Source organism: Phodopus roborovskii, unplaced genomic scaffold (genome assembly GCF_943737965.1).
Source record: "Phodopus roborovskii unplaced genomic scaffold, PHOROB, whole genome shotgun sequence".
NCBI lineage: Eukaryota > Metazoa > Chordata > Mammalia > Rodentia > Cricetidae > Phodopus > Phodopus roborovskii.
Window position 1 is genome coordinate 26075437 of NW_026126460.1, and position 19271 is coordinate 26094707.

At 38.4% G+C, this 19271-nt stretch overlaps 1 protein-coding gene across 3 annotated transcripts in view; it reads left to right on the forward strand.

Moving 5' to 3' along the window:
- The window catches only part of Nyap2 (neuronal tyrosine-phosphorylated phosphoinositide-3-kinase adaptor 2), a 227562-nt gene that overhangs the window by 129300 nt on the left and 78991 nt on the right, over window positions 1-19271 (forward strand). For all 3 annotated transcript variants that reach the window (XM_051190565.1, XM_051190567.1, XM_051190566.1), the window contains exon 5: window positions 14721-15806. In XM_051190565.1, coding sequence (XP_051046522.1) covers window positions 14721-15806 — 1086 coding nt within the window. The remainder of the gene's footprint in view (window positions 1-14720; window positions 15807-19271) is intronic.

The window sequence follows — 19271 nt, forward strand, 5'->3', positions numbered from 1 at the left end:
CAGGAAAATCCTGAATGGGAGGGCTTCTGGGGTCTGACTTCCTGAAATAGAAGCCTCTTTCTGCAGGTTCTTACCATGGAAACAATCTCTGGGACACTTGGCTTAGGAAGGCAATGGAAGCTCTTCTTCATCCTCTTATGCAAAGGTGTCCCAGTCAGCTTTCCATCACCATGGCAGAGAACTCCAAAAGGAGAAAATACATATCACTACTCCCAGTTGCAGAGATTCAAGTCTATATTCACTTGGCAGCAGGGTATGCAGCAAAACTGACAGCTTGTGGTAAAGAAGGCCATTCGATTAGTGCTAGTCAAAAACCGAAAGAGAGAGACCAGATTCCTGAAACTTCCTTCAAAAACATGCTTTAATAACCTAACTTTCTTCCATTATATCTCTGTTTTAACAGTAACTATCACTTTAAAATGGAGCCATCCAACTAAACCTTTAGCACATAGGCTTTCATAGGTCCAAATCTGTGTCCAAGGTTTTGCCAAGCATGAAATAGAGAAGTATGTTCCTGACAGAGTTGGCGTTAAATTATTGGAATAATTAAAATCTTATAAAGGATCTCTATTTCTAAATGAACACAAAGAACATATATAGATAGATAGATGTAGATATAGATATACATATATAAGAGATATGTGATGGGAGACGTCATTCTGTATATGTTTCTCATACTGGTTAATAATAAAGCACTGTTGGCCAATAGGAAAGGAAGATAGGAGGGACTAGGAGACAAGGAGGAAATAGGAAGTAGGAAGGAGGAGTCAAGATGGAGAGTCTGAAGAAAGCAGTATGCCGCCGGCTCCCCGGTAAGAGAAATACATAGATCAGCAGAAATGGGTTAATAATTAAGGCAGAGCTAGCCGATAAGAAACAAGTAACTGGGCCAACAGCATAGTATCAAATACAGAGTCTCTGTGTGTTATTTGGGGCTGGCGCGGCCGCGGGACAAGACTGGCGGCGGGCAGAAAAACCGTACACCTTACAGATATGTGCACATATATAACTTAGAAATTATATGTTGAGATTAATCTTAGACTCATGTCTTTATATTTTCACCATTGCTCAACGTGTCTGTAAGTTGAGGTTTAAATTTCATCATCATAGCTAAACCTAATATTGAGTTAGATAGAAGGCAAAGATGTGAAGCAAGACTTAGAAGAGACCTGTAAGGAAAATGAGACAGTATTGTAGTCTGGATGTATGGGAGTTTGGAAGCATTCCCCCCGCCAAACTCATAGGGAATGGCACTAGTAGGAGTGGCTTTGTTGGAAATGGTGTGGCCTTGTGGGAGGAAGTGTGTCACCATGGGGGTAGCCTTTGAGGTCTCATATAAGCTCAAGCCATGCTCAGTCTTTCAGTCTACTTCCTGTTTCCTGGGGATCAAAATATCTCAGCTTCTTCTCCAATATCAAGCTGCCATGGCAAGCTGCCATGATGATAATAGAGTGAATCTCTGAACAGTAAGCTGCCTCCTCAATTAAATGTTTTCCTCTGTAAGAACTGCCATGGTCATGGTGTCTCTTCATAGCAATAGAAACCCAACTAAGATAGGGTGTGATATTTTATTTCTTCTTATTCATGATTCAGATTGAGGATCCATGTCATCTTCCTGATTTCATTACTTAAGTCATTCTTTGAAAATACATGTATACCAGCTCAGGTTGCTTAGTCTCAGCACTTTGAACAGCAGTGTACCTCGTTATTAACTACTATGCACTGCAACTAGAACATTCTCTGGACAAGGTTTTGGGCAGGACCAATCTGTATATAAATTTGATAACATGACCATTAAGACCATTTTGGTTCTCCCTTGGGCTCCATGGCTTCATTAGACATGTATTTTTTCCATGATTATGGTTGTAGACATGAATATTTCTTCTGTGAAGGAAGATCCAAATCCAGTCAGGAGAACAGTCCTCCATGCCATAAATAGTCATGCCTTTATTGTACTAATGAACATGTCTTGCAGAGCATTACTGTAGCATGAAGGGCCTGTTGTAGGATATGATCATCACTTTCTCTTCTCTAGTAGCAGCTTGCATAGCACCTTCCACCAGTGTGAAATTTAGTCAGCAGGAACAGTTTCCTGATCATTAGAGAGCTGATTTATCTGTGTGCTGAAAGCAAAGTGTGTGGTGTCTTCAGCAATAAGGTCTTACCATCTTATAATGTTCAATCAAGAACAACAGCAATAGCAATAGTTTTGAGTATCTCTGGGCATTCTATGACCAATAACTATTAGGGATGTAATATTTGCCTAGCACTGATATTTTCATTTAATAACCTGTGTCTACTGTGAATAGTATTATTTACTAATATGGGATATTTCTGTTCAAACTCATTTTCTTTTAAATACACTATATTTTTAGTTAGCTTATAAACTAATGAGGTTTCATATGGCTTCTTCATGTGTCTTAGTTTTGGTTAACCCATCCTATACTTCTCTTTTCTCCCAACTCTATGACCTCATTTCTTCTTAAACCTCTAGGTCCCACTATTATCCCCATTTTCTTTTATGTCATACATGATCTGCTATAGCTTCTTATCCTACCATTTTACTTGAATTCTGAGATCATGGGTTTGAAAGCAGGTTCTTCATGGATAGTTCATATCTATTAAGCCTTAACTTGCCCCCTCACTTCACCATTTTTATTCTTTTCCTTAACACCTGAGCTTACACTGATAATAACTAATAGCTTGTTAAGTTATTGTAACTTTTAAAATAAAGACTAGATTCAACATAATCTCATGAAACCATTCACATTCCGCAAATAATCCGAATCTAGTGATGACACAGATGTCCCTGGTTAAACTATATTAGTCACAAAACAAAGCCAAATCATGAATCCAGGAAAAGTATTGGCAAGAAAGGGGAAGGGAAGATCATGGGGGTGGAGAAAGATGAGAGGAAGTGGGTAATCAGAATGCATTCTACACACATACAAAACTGTTAAAAAATTAATAAGAAATGTTTAATGTGCATTTCTTTTATTCCTGTATCCTATTCTATGAACATTTACCAAGAATCTATGTGGCAATGTTTATGGAAATACTTAAGCATAGTTTCCATTTTACTGAATAAAAGCATTAAAATTAGAAAAACTAAGGATGGGAACACTGACATCACTCTGATAATAAATGCTCTCAAAAAGACATTCTATTTTTCAGGGTAAGCCAAGTTCTAAAATATGCACATTCACAGAACTGAAAACTATTGTATGAGGAAAGTGGAATATTGATCTGACAGTTCAATGAACATAAAATTTATGTTTATCTAGGTAATCACTCATTTTACAATTTCCTGGTGGTTCTTTGATATTGGCACCATTCATTTTTATAGCTTTATGTTAAATGAATGTGCAGTATATGTAACAACACATGCTCTCATTACAGTTTCCTATGCAGCCAGAAAGAGTTTTATAGAGAATGTGGCAATAATTGATAATGATGCTGCTTCTGTGATTTGAGTATTTTCTATGTCCCAGACAGTATTACAGATACCTCCAATCCAGCATCTTTTAACATCCTTGCATGGCCATATGAAGAAACATTGCTAGCTTCCTTTGACAGTTGAGTTCAATGAGGCTTAAAGAATTCATCTTTTTGCTCTTCCTAAGTTATACAACTACCAAAATTGATTCAAATTAAGATGAATCCAACCATCTAACACATGAAATAATAATATTAACTGTGGCTAAAATCTTCCTGCTGTGTGACTTCTCTTAGGGAGATGCAGACAAATGTCTGTAAGTCACAGATAGAACACCAACCACACACCCAATAAATATTTTCATCTAAATCAAACTTGGTGATCCCATAAGTGTCCTGGGTTAACTTATGGAAACATGAAGGTAAAAGGACTTACAAGAATATGAACATCTCAGAGGTGGCTGTGTCACAGAAAGCTTACTGCAACTTGAATGATAGCTCACAAAAATGACACTCTTGGTGTGCTCTGCCCAACTTGCAGGCAATTCCCTTGAAGAGTCTCCTCTATCCAAGCTCTTATTTACTGCTCTTGCAAAATCAAAGAGGATCCTTCTGAGTCTTGGAATTTTCTAAGTTTCTCTGGTCTTCAAACAGGCATGAGTCTTCTTTCTAAGCATTATGTCTCCATTAACTCTGCAGGAGGGAATGTTTTAATTGGAAAGAAATAGCTACATAACAACTCTTATTTTTATTTTTGTATTTTTAAAATTAATATGGACTATCATCCGCATAGGCAAGTTGTTCTTTGACTGTATGACAAGTAGAGTCAGACAACCTGGATATTAAACTAGATTCTGAACTTGGGCAAGTTGTTCAACACTTTTAGAACTGAATTTTAATATCAGAAAAAAGTAGTAGTGTCTAATGCACAGGGATGTGATGAAAATCACAAGAAATAATCCCCCAAAAGTACACTGTCTGGTAGAAATGAGGTATCAGAGAGATGATTTCTATAATAATAATAATAATAATATTAATGATAGTGCCTTAATCTTTGAAGTTATAATTCCTTTACAGATGTTAGCAAACATCAACACAGATTCAGTGAAGTTAAAAAATGGTTTGTAGCTTTGGAAATTCAAGCTGCTTTCCCTGTGATCTCACATACTTACAAAGATCACAAACATTTCTATCTTTGTATCACAACCAGGACAAACTTACAAAGGATAATCCCCAGGGTACCCTATCTGTGGAACTGCAGGAACTTAGCTTCTACAGGGTTGGCTGCCCCAGGGACAGGAGAAATGTTCTAATCGTTAATCGGATTTCTCTTCCATCGTGTGTTCCCATAACATAATAACCTCCTGGGTGAAATCCAAATTAACTGAGCGTCTATTGGGTGCTCAGCACCATGCATTTTCCATGGGCACTTTGATGTTATCACATTTTCCCCCTCAAGACAGGAAATCAACTTATTTGGTGACTTTCTTTCACTGCAGGCAGAGATGCAGCAAATGATAGCTACTGTCAATTTATGGAGACAACTAGGGGATGGTCTAAAAGTATTTGGTCAAAGCAAAAAATAAAAAGGACTAGTTATTTAATAACTTAGATGCCCCTAAGTTTTCAATGTGGGTTGCTCTTTCTAAATTCAGGTTGTTTGGATGGTTCCGGGACATAGGTGATTTGTATTAAGAAAGAAAATGGTTTATAGCACTCATAGTTTGGGAAGCTGTTGTAATGTGTGTTGATAATTATTGAAATCACTTTTCTAAATATATTTCATCTTTAAATTAAGTGTTTCTAAAGACGTCTGGTAGATAAAATTTTATTTATAAGCCTGGAGGTGGAAGAGAAGCAGAAAAAAAAAGCAAAGGAATATATAAGAAAAATGCAATTAAAACTTTAACTAATACATTTGTAGTTTATTGTTTGGTGAACTTTAATTGGCTAATAATTATTGATCAATACCCTATTGAGATCAAGTCTATGTTAAGTTTAGGGGGCTCTTATAAATGAGTTAACTCTTTTCTTAGACAGCTCATAGGGCCTAAGAGAGAGATGCTGATATTCTAGTACTAGATAAGGAAGGAAAATTCGCAATAAAGAAGAACTAAGTAGTATAAGGACAAAGGGCAGAGGTGGTGGCATTTGAACGGTTTCATCTCAGGAAGACTGTAGAAAAGAAATGACTGAGTAAAGTGTACACATGGCTGAGAAGCACGAGAAAACGACTGCCTGCTTCAGCTCATGTGAAGGACACATGAAAAATGGACATTATCAGTAGGAATCACAAAGATATTAATTCAGTTTGGGGATGACATAGCTGTCTGGTATGCTATTGGGTAAGTCAAGAACATGTTGGCTCTCATATTTTCTGTATTATTCCTCCTCTTACACAGAGATCCTGGTAAAATATCATTCTCACACATGGGATGGTAGCTATAAAGAAATAGACAGTATGTTGGTGTCCTTGTTTGTAGTGACTTTGATATATTAAGTTTTGTATCAACAAAGAAAGTATTCTCTAGGAAATTGACACTTGAACTTCTGATTCCTGGCCTTGGACAAGGCTTAACAAACCCTTAGACTCTATAAACTGCAGAATCCAACTTGATTTCCTTTAACTGTTTCATTATGCCCCTCCCTGGCTTTCCCTTGGCATTTGATGGTGATAGAAAAAGGGACATTTTCATTTTTCCAGCCCTCCTTTTCAGCAGATAAAATATTTAATCCTCCTTATGCTTCATGGGTAATCTGAGTGTTCCTTCACAGACATGCCTCTAATATATGTCCTTCCTTTCTAAATGTTACTACCCTTCATTAGTCTCATCATTTCCTTGCTTATCAAGTCAAATAATGCCTAAAGAAATGACAAGCTCTAGAGTTTCCCCTGGCTTTTTAAGGTCAATAGAGAATATTTGAAGTCTTAAAGCTTTCTATAAGAATGCCAAAGATCTTACACACATTCAACAGTGAAAACTGTCTTCCACAGACATAATTATTCCAGCCTACTTATTGTAGTGACCAGTCAAAGATTATTCTGCACCTTCACATCCATGATCCCATAGAGAGTAGAACTAAGTGTGGTGAAGTGAAATACTTGCATGGGCACCTCTACCTCTCTTGAACTAACCAAGAAAGCTAGAGAAGGAACTCACATTGGCAGCTGGTGACTTCTAAGCAACACAAAGAAGTCAGGTATTTTTCACTTACAGTATTTTGACTTAATGATGGTGTAAAAGCACACAGTCAGTGGAAAACTTGATAACCAAACTCAAAAGAGATGGCTATATGAAAGCAGTATTCAACCATACTAGATTCCAAATCAAAAACATGTGCATACAGTTTAGAAATTAAAAATATCCAGAAGCAAATCTGAAGTTAAGGAATAAATGCCCCATAAGATATATGAAGATACTAACTTAAGTTTAAGTTAGCATGCTGTGCCCATAGTACTTGATATATAGAGCTACTGGGAACTTCCCTTGGACCACCAAGAGTTGCTCTGTCTGTCTTTTGCTTTTCATTCTAATAACTAGGTCCATATGGTGGTTAGTTCTTCTCTTTTATGTTAATATCATCACACTGATTTTAATTTAGGCTTTTGGTCCAGAAATGATGTAACCTCTTTTTATACCTCTCCTATGATTCACCCTGTGGTGATTTGATAATATTCAGGAAGCAATATTACTTCCTTAATTTTTATAATCTGGAAGGATGCTTCCAGTGTCCTCAGAAGACAGTATGCACCTTACTTCTATAAAAAATGACAATAACAATTTTCTAATATATCTACATGTACAGGATATTAATTTTGGATTATTTCATTTATCAATGGCTGTATGCTGAGCAGACCCAAAATGCCATAGATAAGACAATAATTTATTATTTCTCATTATTACAAGACTTGAATTAGCCTTATAAGAATTGTTCTTCTAATCTCTGTGACACTAGTTAGGGTCTTTCATTTGATTGTACTTATATGGCACTAGATATGAGTTGGAAATGTGAAGAGTGCTTCAGTCTGAAACCCAGCAAGTCATTTTTGCCACATTCTATTGGCTAAGGGAAGTTCAAGTCCAATCTGATTCAGGAAGAGACAACCTATACCTATTGATATATGATTGTATGATGGAAAGGAAGGAATTAGGGTTGGCTATCTTTGAAGACTATTTGATTTCCAAAATTTGCTTTCAAGATTTAACAGTTAACACTACTGGTGAATAAAATATCCTCAAGCTTTTTCTGAAACTTTCATTGTCTTATGACATTGGTTTGAAATGAGTCTTCTCTGATATGGCTTCTCAGGGAGAGCTCCTTGGCTATAGCTCTATTGTGAAAAAGCTTTGAATACAAAGCCAAATATATATGAGCTATGTGGACACCCCATACTAACATACCAGTAGTGAGAAACCTACTGTGTACACTGTTGGACAAAAACAAAAAGGAAAAAAAATAAGTTAAGAAAATGAAAATTCAATGATCTTCAGCATCTTAGAAGAAAGTTGCAGCGATGTCTACACTCTGGGGGCAGAAAATATTTGCTGATTAGGGTCTAGTCTCTATGCTTTTCATTTACCTTCTGGTTTCTAAAGTTCTTTCCCCAAGTTACTTTCTCTTATCCACGAGAAGTGGCCTGGAATCTACAGTGAGTAGTTTTCTGTTGATTTGTAGTCTTTATTTTAGTTCCCAAAGTATTCTTTTATTTAAATTTTGAATTGTCTCTGCAAAATCTGGGTTGTAAACCACCTCTATATATTTCATAAACTTTCAAATTAGCCTTCACGTCATTAAATGAAAGAGTGAAGCAACAGATTCATCTAGCCCCCCTCTTCATGAGGATAATTGTGGGTTATTGTAGAATATTATAAGGTCTTAAAATCTCTGAGTTCATGATCTAAAATAGTTTAGAGTTTTCAACAATGGATTGTATAACCCTAATTTTTATTTTTATTTTCTCTTCATGGTCAAATTGTCCTGGGATGGCTCTCAACCTCAATCTACTTTTCTTTTAGAATGATTGGCTGCCTGGGGGAGGCTTCCCAACAAAGTATAGCACTGGAAACACTTCCTTTCATCTTTGCCTGAAGATACAGCAGCTTCTCTTTCAGCATCTTCAACACTTTTTCCTTCACCACATGTAGCCAAAACAAACCTATTTGTGCTGTTCCAGCCTTCTGAATCTCTCCATAGTTTTATTGTGCATATTTTTTATTACTGTGTGGTGGCAGACAACAATCATCCTAATTTTTCCCCAGCCTCCAGCACAGATTTCCCATTTTCCCATCTTAAGTAGAAGCTTACTCAACAATTGTTTGGTCTTCCAACACACTGTCCTTCATCGCTCTGCTTCCTATTTGTACACTCTTGTGTCTTCTTTGTCCCAAAGCTGGTTTAGGCTAACCCAGTATCAGTCCTGATGTTCGTGTCAATTTTGCCCCATTGTATAATGTACTGTCCTGTCCTCAGGTGTATCCAAACTTTTGGCCTTGCCACACACACACACAAACACACACACACACACACACAAAGATTTTGTTGTCCACATATTTTACACTGGAGACCTGTACAATTGAGTCAGAATATTTTGAGTATGTTTATAAATTTCAACTGGACTACATTTATGGCTACCCTCTGATATCTTCAGCTCATGGACCACAGGTTTAACATGCCTGGTATAATATTATTGTATTATATTAATAGTAATACAAACATGATCATATTAACTCATGATTTTGTTAGTAAAATACACCAGGATACAATGAGGGTCATCTTTCCATGACTGAATGCCTCCTGTCTTAATGGAATAATTGAGAAGCAGAGTGAGATGAGCAGATCAGCTTTACTGGGCTTATTTGGCTGGTTACTCATTATTGGTACCTCCCTCCCTCCCTCCCTCTCTCTCTCTCTCTCTCTCTCTCTCTCTCTCTCTCTCTCTCTCTCTCTCACTGGTTAACCAGAGCTTTCTTCCAATATAGTGATCTCTGAAAGGCTAGGTATCATTCTCAATGTTGACTGGATATCCTGGAAGGTGGGAATAAATAGACTTCACTAACTTGGAAACAACAATATGTACACATAGAACTAAAGAGAACTGTTACTGGAGACTATCAGAGACTTTTTTTCTGATTTAGGATTATTTAAATATTTCTCACCATGACCTGTAAAAGATTATGTGTGATATGGGGAATATCTTTATACCTCAAAATAAGTATGATTTCAGGAATTGACCAACCTTGATGTGAAATGGACTCACATCTTCAAAACTACTCTATTAAAAAAAAATGAAAGCTATAGACCTTAAGTTTATTTTACAAACAGTAGATTAAAGATGGAAACAAAACCTAGCAATCTTTCAAAAGTATACACACCACACACACACACACACACACATTTTGAGATAAGTATGCAGAAGAGAAAAGGAAGGAAAATAGGAGAGTAAGTAATTCATTCCTAAAGGTAATGTGCCTAATGTCATGGATCACAAGACAATCAAAGCATGCTAAGATCCTGTCTTTGATCTTAAGCCAAAACTCCTTCAGGCCTCACTCAGCTGACAGCCTTTAAACATCAGAATGCACGACTAAGCCAAGAGCCAGCCTTGGTTTACTTTGATCCATTTGACATTCATCGGAGATCTCTGCTTGTTTTGCCACCTCATCTGGGGCTGGAACATGAGTCCCGCAACTTCAGTCTTGATGTTCCCTGTGACTTTACATGCTTTATCTTTCCTCCTGTAAGTAGACCAAGGACCTTGCAGCTTCCATCCCTTAACAAACATCTTTTAAAAATCGTTGATAGTATTTTAGAGCTTGTGACTGTGAAAAACAGAAATATCTCTGGAAGCTGTGGAAATGCGAGTTGTGAAGAGAGTTATTGTGAGCACAATTTCCCCTGTAAGTGGCAAATGTGTCTCTCACTTTCAAAATCAACCTGTCCCAGAATCACACAGTGTGGACATTATTTTCCAGGTTGAATTATTGCTTAAATAAATCTGTACGATGAGATGTAAAGCACTTTGGTTTTGCCTGCGTGGTGTATGGGTGAACAGCATTTAAAGCAATATATTACAGCCAACCCTAGCTAAAATAATGAAGTATATAGCTTTCCCCTATTAAATTCCTTGTCTCAAAAGGTATAGAATATTAAGTTGAACTTGGGATATTCTTTTCTAAAATATAGGTGGTAGGCAATTCATATTTGCCTAGCACACATATAGAGTTTGAAAACTCTGGTTATCTGCACTGGAGCCGTACAAGATGGGCTCTGCTGCCATGAGTCATGGGAGGGGGGAATGTGTTCAGAGGGCCCTACATTTGCTGTTGAACTAGTGGTTATTCATAGATTCATGGAGACAGAAAAACATTGTATTCTGTTGAAGGTCTGCTGCCAGGCTCTAAAAGATAGCTGCAAACCCATGGCCACACAGAGGGGCCGGGATGAAGTCAGCGAGTCACAAAATAAAACAAATAGACCAAAGCATGAGAGATTGGTGGCGAAGAGGTGGTTGGAGAGGGATGGTAGGAATGTGGGTGGGAGTGGGATGAGAGTGGCCATATCCATCATGTGGAATTGTTAGATTGTCTAAAATCAAATTATAGAAACACACACACACTCAAATGAATGAATGTCTGGGCTGAATAATGTCTGTATGTCCTTCAAACTCAGCAATCCTGTGACTACAGAGTATTTCCATGAGGAATATTCCTAACCTGCATTGTGTTACTCTTTTAATCTCACAGGTAATGTACACTGACAGACATTAAAGCATATTTTTATATTACCCTTTTAAAAACACACAAAAAAAGTGTATTTCTGAAGGATAAGTTGACAGAGGACATGGGGAATTTCCAAAATTAACTGTGAAAGACAGATCATCTGGGCATGACTGAAAGCCACGCATAACCTTTGTGCTCAGGTTCTTCATTTCAAAAATGTCACTTTCTGCTCATTCAATGAGACTGTCATTAGACTATTTTAAGCTTTAAAATTTGTGTTCTGAAGCTGAACAAGAATTATTGCTTCTATCTTTGGGCTTATTAGAAATAAATTAAAATTCATTTTAAAATGATAAAATCACCTTTTTCTCATGGTTGAATCCAATCAAATATTGAAAGTTGCAATGCAGTCCTTTTTGTCTCTTTGTATGTGTGTGACTTTAATTAGCAACAATTATATATTTGTATATGTAACACAAAACTTTTTTAAGGGCCTTAGAAAAAATCACATTGAGAATTAATTTTCATTACTTTTTAATTTGCCAGAAATAGATTAAAGTAGAATAAATTAGGGGATAATGTTACCTAAAATTTCAGGCTTTTCCATATATAGGTAAACTTTAAAAATATGACAGTTGAAATTATCATTGATCTACCCTGTGATATGTGGGCAATTGGAAAGTTAGATCCATGGAAAGTAAGTGTGCCTCTGATCCGTGAGATTTCTAGAAAGGGGTGGGGGTTATGAAATAAAGATGCAGTATAGGAATCAACTTCCCTCCAATAGGGAGGGAATAGACTCAATTATTTGTTATTTATTCAACAATTTACTCTCTAAATAATCCTTATTCTTCCAACTGGAAATTTGTATAATGCTAATTAGCAGAGTCAGGGAAAGAAGTACTGGAGTTTTATGAGGATGCTGGCACTGGGGATCCTTCTCCAATCAGGAGAGGGAGGAGAGAGGCTTCCCTCCTGATACATGAGGGTTTTTCCAGGAAAGGCCAGCTAGAGAACTGCTTCACCTGGTGATGGGCTGAGGAAGTACAGGGACTAAGTGAGTAGCAGCCAGTGTCTATTATAAGCAACAAGCCTCCAGAAAGAGAGAATTAGGCAGTTGATTTGTGGTCATAATTACAGACTGGAGAGTCACCATGATTACCAACAAGAAGCCTGCTCTTGTGTAGCTATTTGTCCTGAATAGTGCTGTGTACAACAAATGAAAAAAAAAATGCTCTCTTGAAGAAGGCAAGATGGTGTAAGGTAGGGGATGGAAAAAATTTAAAAGGCTGCCTTGGGATGTTCTGCATTAAATTTTAAAACAATAGAGGTACTCATAGTATTCTAATACCAGAGGATGGAATTCAAATAAGCTGTTTAGTTGTGAAGCATGCAGTCATCAGCATGGGCAAGAATGCTCAAAATTATATGAATCACTCAGCCAAATGAAGTGCATAAGATAATTGATTGTTTCTTTCTTAGAGACACAGTGGATGCACAGAGCAAGCACATACAAAGCACTTAGGAATATTCCTATATATTAGTAAATTTTGGAAAGGTGTTTGTGTCATAAGCTATGTAATTTGAAAACGGCAAAAGAGAAATACAAAGTTCCTTGGTTTGTGCATTGAGACCCCTCTTAATGTGCAAATTATAGAGTAGTCCAGTTAACTTTGTCCTAGTTTGGTCCCTGTAAACTTTGATGTCACCCTACCTCATGTACTGCCATCTATGTATGCCCCTAGGTCTGTCACATTGCATCAGGTGATAATCATTTAAGTACTAATCAACCGAATGAGGTAATAGGGCAATAAGAATATTCCAGAATCTTTTCTCATAATAAACATCAGGTTTTACTTGAAGATATTTTCCACCAGGGTCTACCTTATGGTATTGTGTCAGAAAGTTTTTTTCTGTCAAGAGGTGTGGAGTGGGGATAGGACTTCCAGCCTATAGGGAGGTAGTTCGTTGTTATACTCATCTGTCACAAGTTCCCACTTTCTAGCATTTATTGGAGCTGATGCATTGCCCCTTAGTTATTCACTTTTAAAACTATCCAGGGACTTCAAATGAGAGTGGAACATTGCTAATAAATTCACACCAAGATGGCATTTGGCATACCTTAAGATATCTGCTGAACAAAAGTAGATAAATATGCCCTAAACATAGCAAGAAATCTAGAGATTAATTCATCTAGACTTCAAAGATTTTCATAGCCATTTCTCTGAAGTCTTGGATCCATCTTCGAAGGAGCTGTTTATTTGTGTCAGCACAGAGATTATATCCAATAAGCTAAGATTTTTTTTATTCTAAATGAAAGGAGAAAGCATGTATTACATCCACACCAGCAAAATATCTCAATTCCTGTTACATTTTTTGTGACATACATCATATTTTTCCCACCAGCAACAATTTTAGTTTCACTTAATTCTTCCAAATTAATTTTTATATGTCATTATCCAAGAAGCTTCACCCTTAAGTTTTCCATTGATAATTCCAAGGCAGGGTAGTAACTACCCCCAGGCATCTAACACATTTATCAGTTTTAGATGAGTAGCTAGATAATAATTAGTCTGAAATCGAGATTAAGTATGATTCTACAACCAAGATTTTCTGTGGGACATGTTTGACTGTGAGTTTGAATGATTTTTTAAGTATATAATTTATTTGTTCTTTCAAATTTCATTTTAAGATACAAGTTTTCCCAATCCTCCTCCTCCCCTTACGTCCGCCCCAGCACACACACACATTCCACTCCTCTATCTCTCTCTTATGAGGCATTAACAGAGTCTGACACAATAGGTTGGGGAAGGGTCAAACCCCTTTCCAATGCATTAGGGCTGAACATGGAATCCCACCATAGGGAATGGGCTCCAACAAGCTAGCTCATGTATCAGGTTGTATCATGGTCCTACTACTTGGGGCCCCTCTGATAGTCCAAACTTCATAAGTGTCTCTCACAAATGGAGGGCCTGGAATCTCTGCCATTGTTGGTCTAGAGGTCATGAGTTTCCACAACCTTAGTTCAGCTGTCTGTGTAGATTTCTCCATCATGATCTTGACCTCCCTTGCACACATATTCCTTCCTCCCTCTCTTCGAATTCAACTGGATAACAGGAGCTAGGTCTAGTTCTTGGTTACGGATTTCTGCATCTGTTTCCCTCAGTTACTGGATAAAGGCTCTATGATGATAGTTGTAGTATTCTGATTACATAGGAAGACCAGTTTGGGCACCCTCTCCACTACTGCTAAGAGCCTTATCTGGGGTCATACTCGCGGTTACTTGAGAATTACCCCAGCACCTAGAGGGGAGGGAGATGAGAACATGAAGGAATGGGGTGTTTGAGAGGGGAGGGATGCAGTGGAAGAGCTATGAAAGTGATATCTTAATAGAGAGCCACTATAGGATTAGGGAGTTTGAGTTTTAATCAAAGACTCAAGCTAATAACGAAGTTGACTACTCTTTCCATAAATAATTGGGGAAAACATAAGCACAGGTCAAATTTAAAAGCTTTCTAATATATTCATGGTTTACTCCTCAATCTTTTCTTTTCCCTCTTTCAGTGTCTGCCAAGCCAAGACCCCACAGTGATGAATATTCAAAGAAAATCCCCCCTCCAAAACCAAAACGGAACCCTAACACACAGCTTAGCACATCATTCGATGAAACCTACATCAAAAAGCATGTGCCGAGGAGGACCTCGCTGCCACGAGATTCATCCCTGTCTCAGGTCTGCAGTCCCGCAGCAGACCCCGAAGAAGAGGAGCCTGTGTACATCGAGATGGTGGGTAACATTCTCAGAGACTTCAGGAAGGAAGAAGATGACCAGAGCGAGGCTGTATATGAGGAGATGAAATACCCCATTTTCGACGACTTGGGGCATGATTCCAAATGTGACTTTGATCATCACAGTTGTTCTTCGCAGTGTGCTACTCCCACAGTGCCTGACCTGGACTTCATCAAGTCTTCAGGACCATGTACTCCTAAGGGTCTGCTTTGTGAGATACCCCCACCCTTCCCTAACTTGCTTTCCCATAGACCACCCCTGCTGGTGTTCCCACCAGCCCCGGTACACTGCTCCCCCAATTCTGATGAGTCTCCGCTGACTCCCCTGGAGGTCACAAAGCTTCCTGTGTTGGAAAATGTGTCTTACATGAAACAGCCACCCGGAGCATGTCCATCCTCCCTGCCATCGCACACCTCCAGCCACGCTAAAGACCAGACTGGAGCACTGGGTCCTGTGCCTGCAACATCTGTGCTCTCCTCATCTCCTCCACCTCCATCCACTTTGTACAGAACACAGTCTCCTCATGGCTATCCTAAAAGTCATTCCACATCACCTTCCCCTGTCAGCATGGGGCGGTCCCTGACGCCCTTGAGTCTCAAGAGACCTCCCCCGTATGATGCTGTGCATTCGGGCAGCCTCTCAAGAAGTTCATCCTCAGTGCCTCACTCGACCCCCAGACCCATGTCCCAAGATGGGGCCAAGATGATCAATGCCGCAGTGAACACCTACAGCGCTGCGCAGAGTGGCTCCAGGTCCCGGACACCCACCAGTCCTTTGGAGGAGCTCACCAGCCTTTTTACCTCAGGACGGAGCCTGCTGAGGAAATCATCCAGTGGCCGAAGGTCCAAAGAGCCTGCAGAGAGTAAGTTGAGCAATCTGGTCTGTTGAAGGCCTCAAAACCAACAAGAGGCCCCTTATGCCCAAGCAAAGCTCAGGGGACTTGCTTCTGAGTCTTTTGGTTCCAATGTCAAAATACAAAGAAAATTTTTTTAAGTTCAGGCATGTTGTAAGAACTAGTGTGTTCTGAGTGGGCACTAAAATGACAATCTGGCAAGTTGCAATACGTTTTGTCCCCCCAAAGGTGTGAGCTTCTTAAGGCTAAAATCAGAATTCTTACAACAGCTCCAAAAATTCTAATGGAGAAGACCATGAGGTTTTTAGATGAAAGGTTTGATTTGGACGAATCTAACCATGTCCAGAATTGCTAAAGGAAAAAAAGCTTAACTAAGATTGTTCCAACTCAGCTGTTGGGGATTTACTGCAGGAAATCTTGCATGAAAGACAGCAAACTGGACAAAGTTTGGGATTTATTTCCCTTTCATGTAAGGAATTGTTCTGTCTGCCTACTTCATATTATCACAGGGTTCCCTTCATTGTCAATGACAATAGACTCATCAATTCCCCACTGTACACCATCACAGGGTCTAGCACCACCACCACCATCACCATACCACATACCATACAGACACACACACAGATACATACATACACCAGCAAACACACACATACACACCACCAACACCATCACCATACCACATACCATACAGACACACACACAGATACATACATACACCAGCAAACACACACATACACACCACCAACACCATCACCATACCACATACCATACAGACACACACACACAGATACATACATACACCAGCAAACACACACATACACACCACCAACACCACCACCATACCACATACCATACAGACACACACACAGATACATACATACACCAGCAAACACACACATACACACCACCAACACCATCACCATACCACATACCATACAGACACACACACACAGATACATACATACACCAGCAAACACACACACATACACACCACCAACAACACCACCATACCACATACCATACAGACACACACACAGATACATACATACACCAGCAAAAACACACACACACACACATTTATCTTTTATCACCGTAGCAATATCTATGTTTAGGATCCTCCTTCCTGAATCCGTTGTTGAGTATATTATATGAAATCATTAAGGGGTGAAAACTGTTGCCGTTGAGTTTCAAAGACCAGGGAATTTCAGTTTCTGAGTGAGTAGCTCTTGCATTTGCCCTACACGACTCACACCACAAGTCTGTGTAAAGCCCCATGCAGTTCCAGATCAATTGTTTCCATGTCCAGATCGTTCAGTCACACTAGCTTTTGTTTCTTTTGTTTTAAACATGCTTTAGTTACTTAAACTGATTCCACCACTGTATATCAAATGAGCCCACCATGCAATTTGGTTATCTTGCATGGTTCTACTGTATATATGGGGAAGAAAAGCAGTCCCTATCACTTTTGATGCTGGAGATGACCATGGCATTCTCAAGTAATCCATAGTCATTGATAGTTACAAGTGACTTTCCCTCTCTTTACCTGGAAATATTTATAAACTCATTAGTTAACCAAATGATACTCTCTCCATCTTCTTATGAGCGTAACTGAATAAACAGTAGTTTTTAATGTCTCCAACATGCTTGAGTTACATCTATGCATATGTGCATACATATAAATCACTTTAAGTTATTTCAAGAATTGAATTTAAAAATTAAGGGGATTCTACAGTTAATTTTAGATGCACAAAACAAAAACTACACATGTATATAACACCTCAACATCTCAAGTCACTCATGCAACACTCAAAATTCTTAGGAGCAATGTGTCTATAGTGCAGTTGTTCAGAATTCAGTTTTGGCCTGCAGGAATGTTTGACAAGTCAATGTCTAATAAAACCATTGGTTGGCACTCTGGGTTGATACTGTTGTCTATAGCAAAAAAGTTGGGATTATAGACAATAATTAAAAACTACTCACCAAAAGGAAGATCCATAACAAGTATTTCTTTTATAACAAAAGAGAAACATATAAAGAGAGTATGTACTTCTAAAACACACAATTCCCCTGTGAAATTATCAGGCCTTTCACTTAGGACTTGTGAAACTATTGGGTTTTCTCCATACCTATCAGCTTCTTTGGAGAACCCTTAACACTTCCAGTTGGCAGCTGTGCCAATTAGCTAGAAAAACTGGATAAAGGGGACAGTTAACTAATGAAGTAATTTCAGGGGAAAAATTCATCTGCTAAGTATAAATCTATGGGATGTTTCTCAGAGACACCATTGTCTGATTTTGAGAGGCCTTTGCATGCTTCCAGAACAAAACTTGTACATAGAAGAAAGACCTGGGTCCTTTGCAGCCTTTGAGAACCAAGAGCTGTGTTCCTTTCTACCATTTATTAGCTGTGTCTCAAGCCTTCAGAGAAAGTCATGCTGAGTTTTATTAGACCTGACATTGTATTCTACATAAATGGGAGGGAAGTAAAATGCAGAGTAGGAAGGGATAATTACACTTTTAATTGTTCTTGATTATAGAGTAAAATAAAAAAATATTACTTTATGTTTAAAAATATCAGGTGTGCTCTTAGAAACATAATGTTATGCACATGAACCAAAATTGTTAATAACTACAATTTTAGCTGGTGATCGTTGTTTCATTACCTTCAGTGATATCTTCTTCCTTTTACCCCAGCCTGACAGCGTTAGTAGGTACCTGTTGATATCATAAACACAGAACGAGTAACACAAAGTAGTGAGATATTCATGACTCAAATGTGGTCAATTTTTAAAAATAATGGTCCAGGATTATTTTATATTTTAAGGATGAAAGATTGTTGTTTGTTCACCCTCTCCCTTGACTCCTTTGAAAAGCAATTTTAAAGCATTTAATTTAAAAATGATCTTGCTTTTAACTAAAGAAAAATTGTAAAATAAAATTTATACTCTTGAATATTATTTTTAATATTCTAAAAGATGCTTTTCTAGTTTGCTTTCCACTGCTGTGCTAAAGCTCATTGGCAAAAGGCAACATAAGGAGGGGAAGGATTCGTTTAGCTTACACTTTCAAGCCTCAGTCCATCACTGAAGGATGCCAAGGCAAGGACTGAAGGCAGGAATCTGAAGGCAGGCTTCTTGTTTCATAGCATGTATTCCAACAAGGGAATTTACTTTATGGCCAAGAAGCTCAGCAGGGACTGTGGAGAAGCACTGTTTGCTGGGCTAACTTTCCAGTTCACTTGCTCGAAAACTCATGCTTAGCTAGCTTTGTTATACACAGCAGCACCAGTGCCCAAGGAATGGTCCAACCATAGTGACCTGTTTCCTTCTGACTCAATTAACAATCAAGAAAGTCCCTCATGGGAGCTCGAGACATGCCTCAGTCACACTTCTCTCTCTCTCCCTCTCTTTCCACCCCCCTCTCTTTCAAGACAGGGGTCCTCAGTGAAGTTTTGGAACCTTTCCTGGAACTC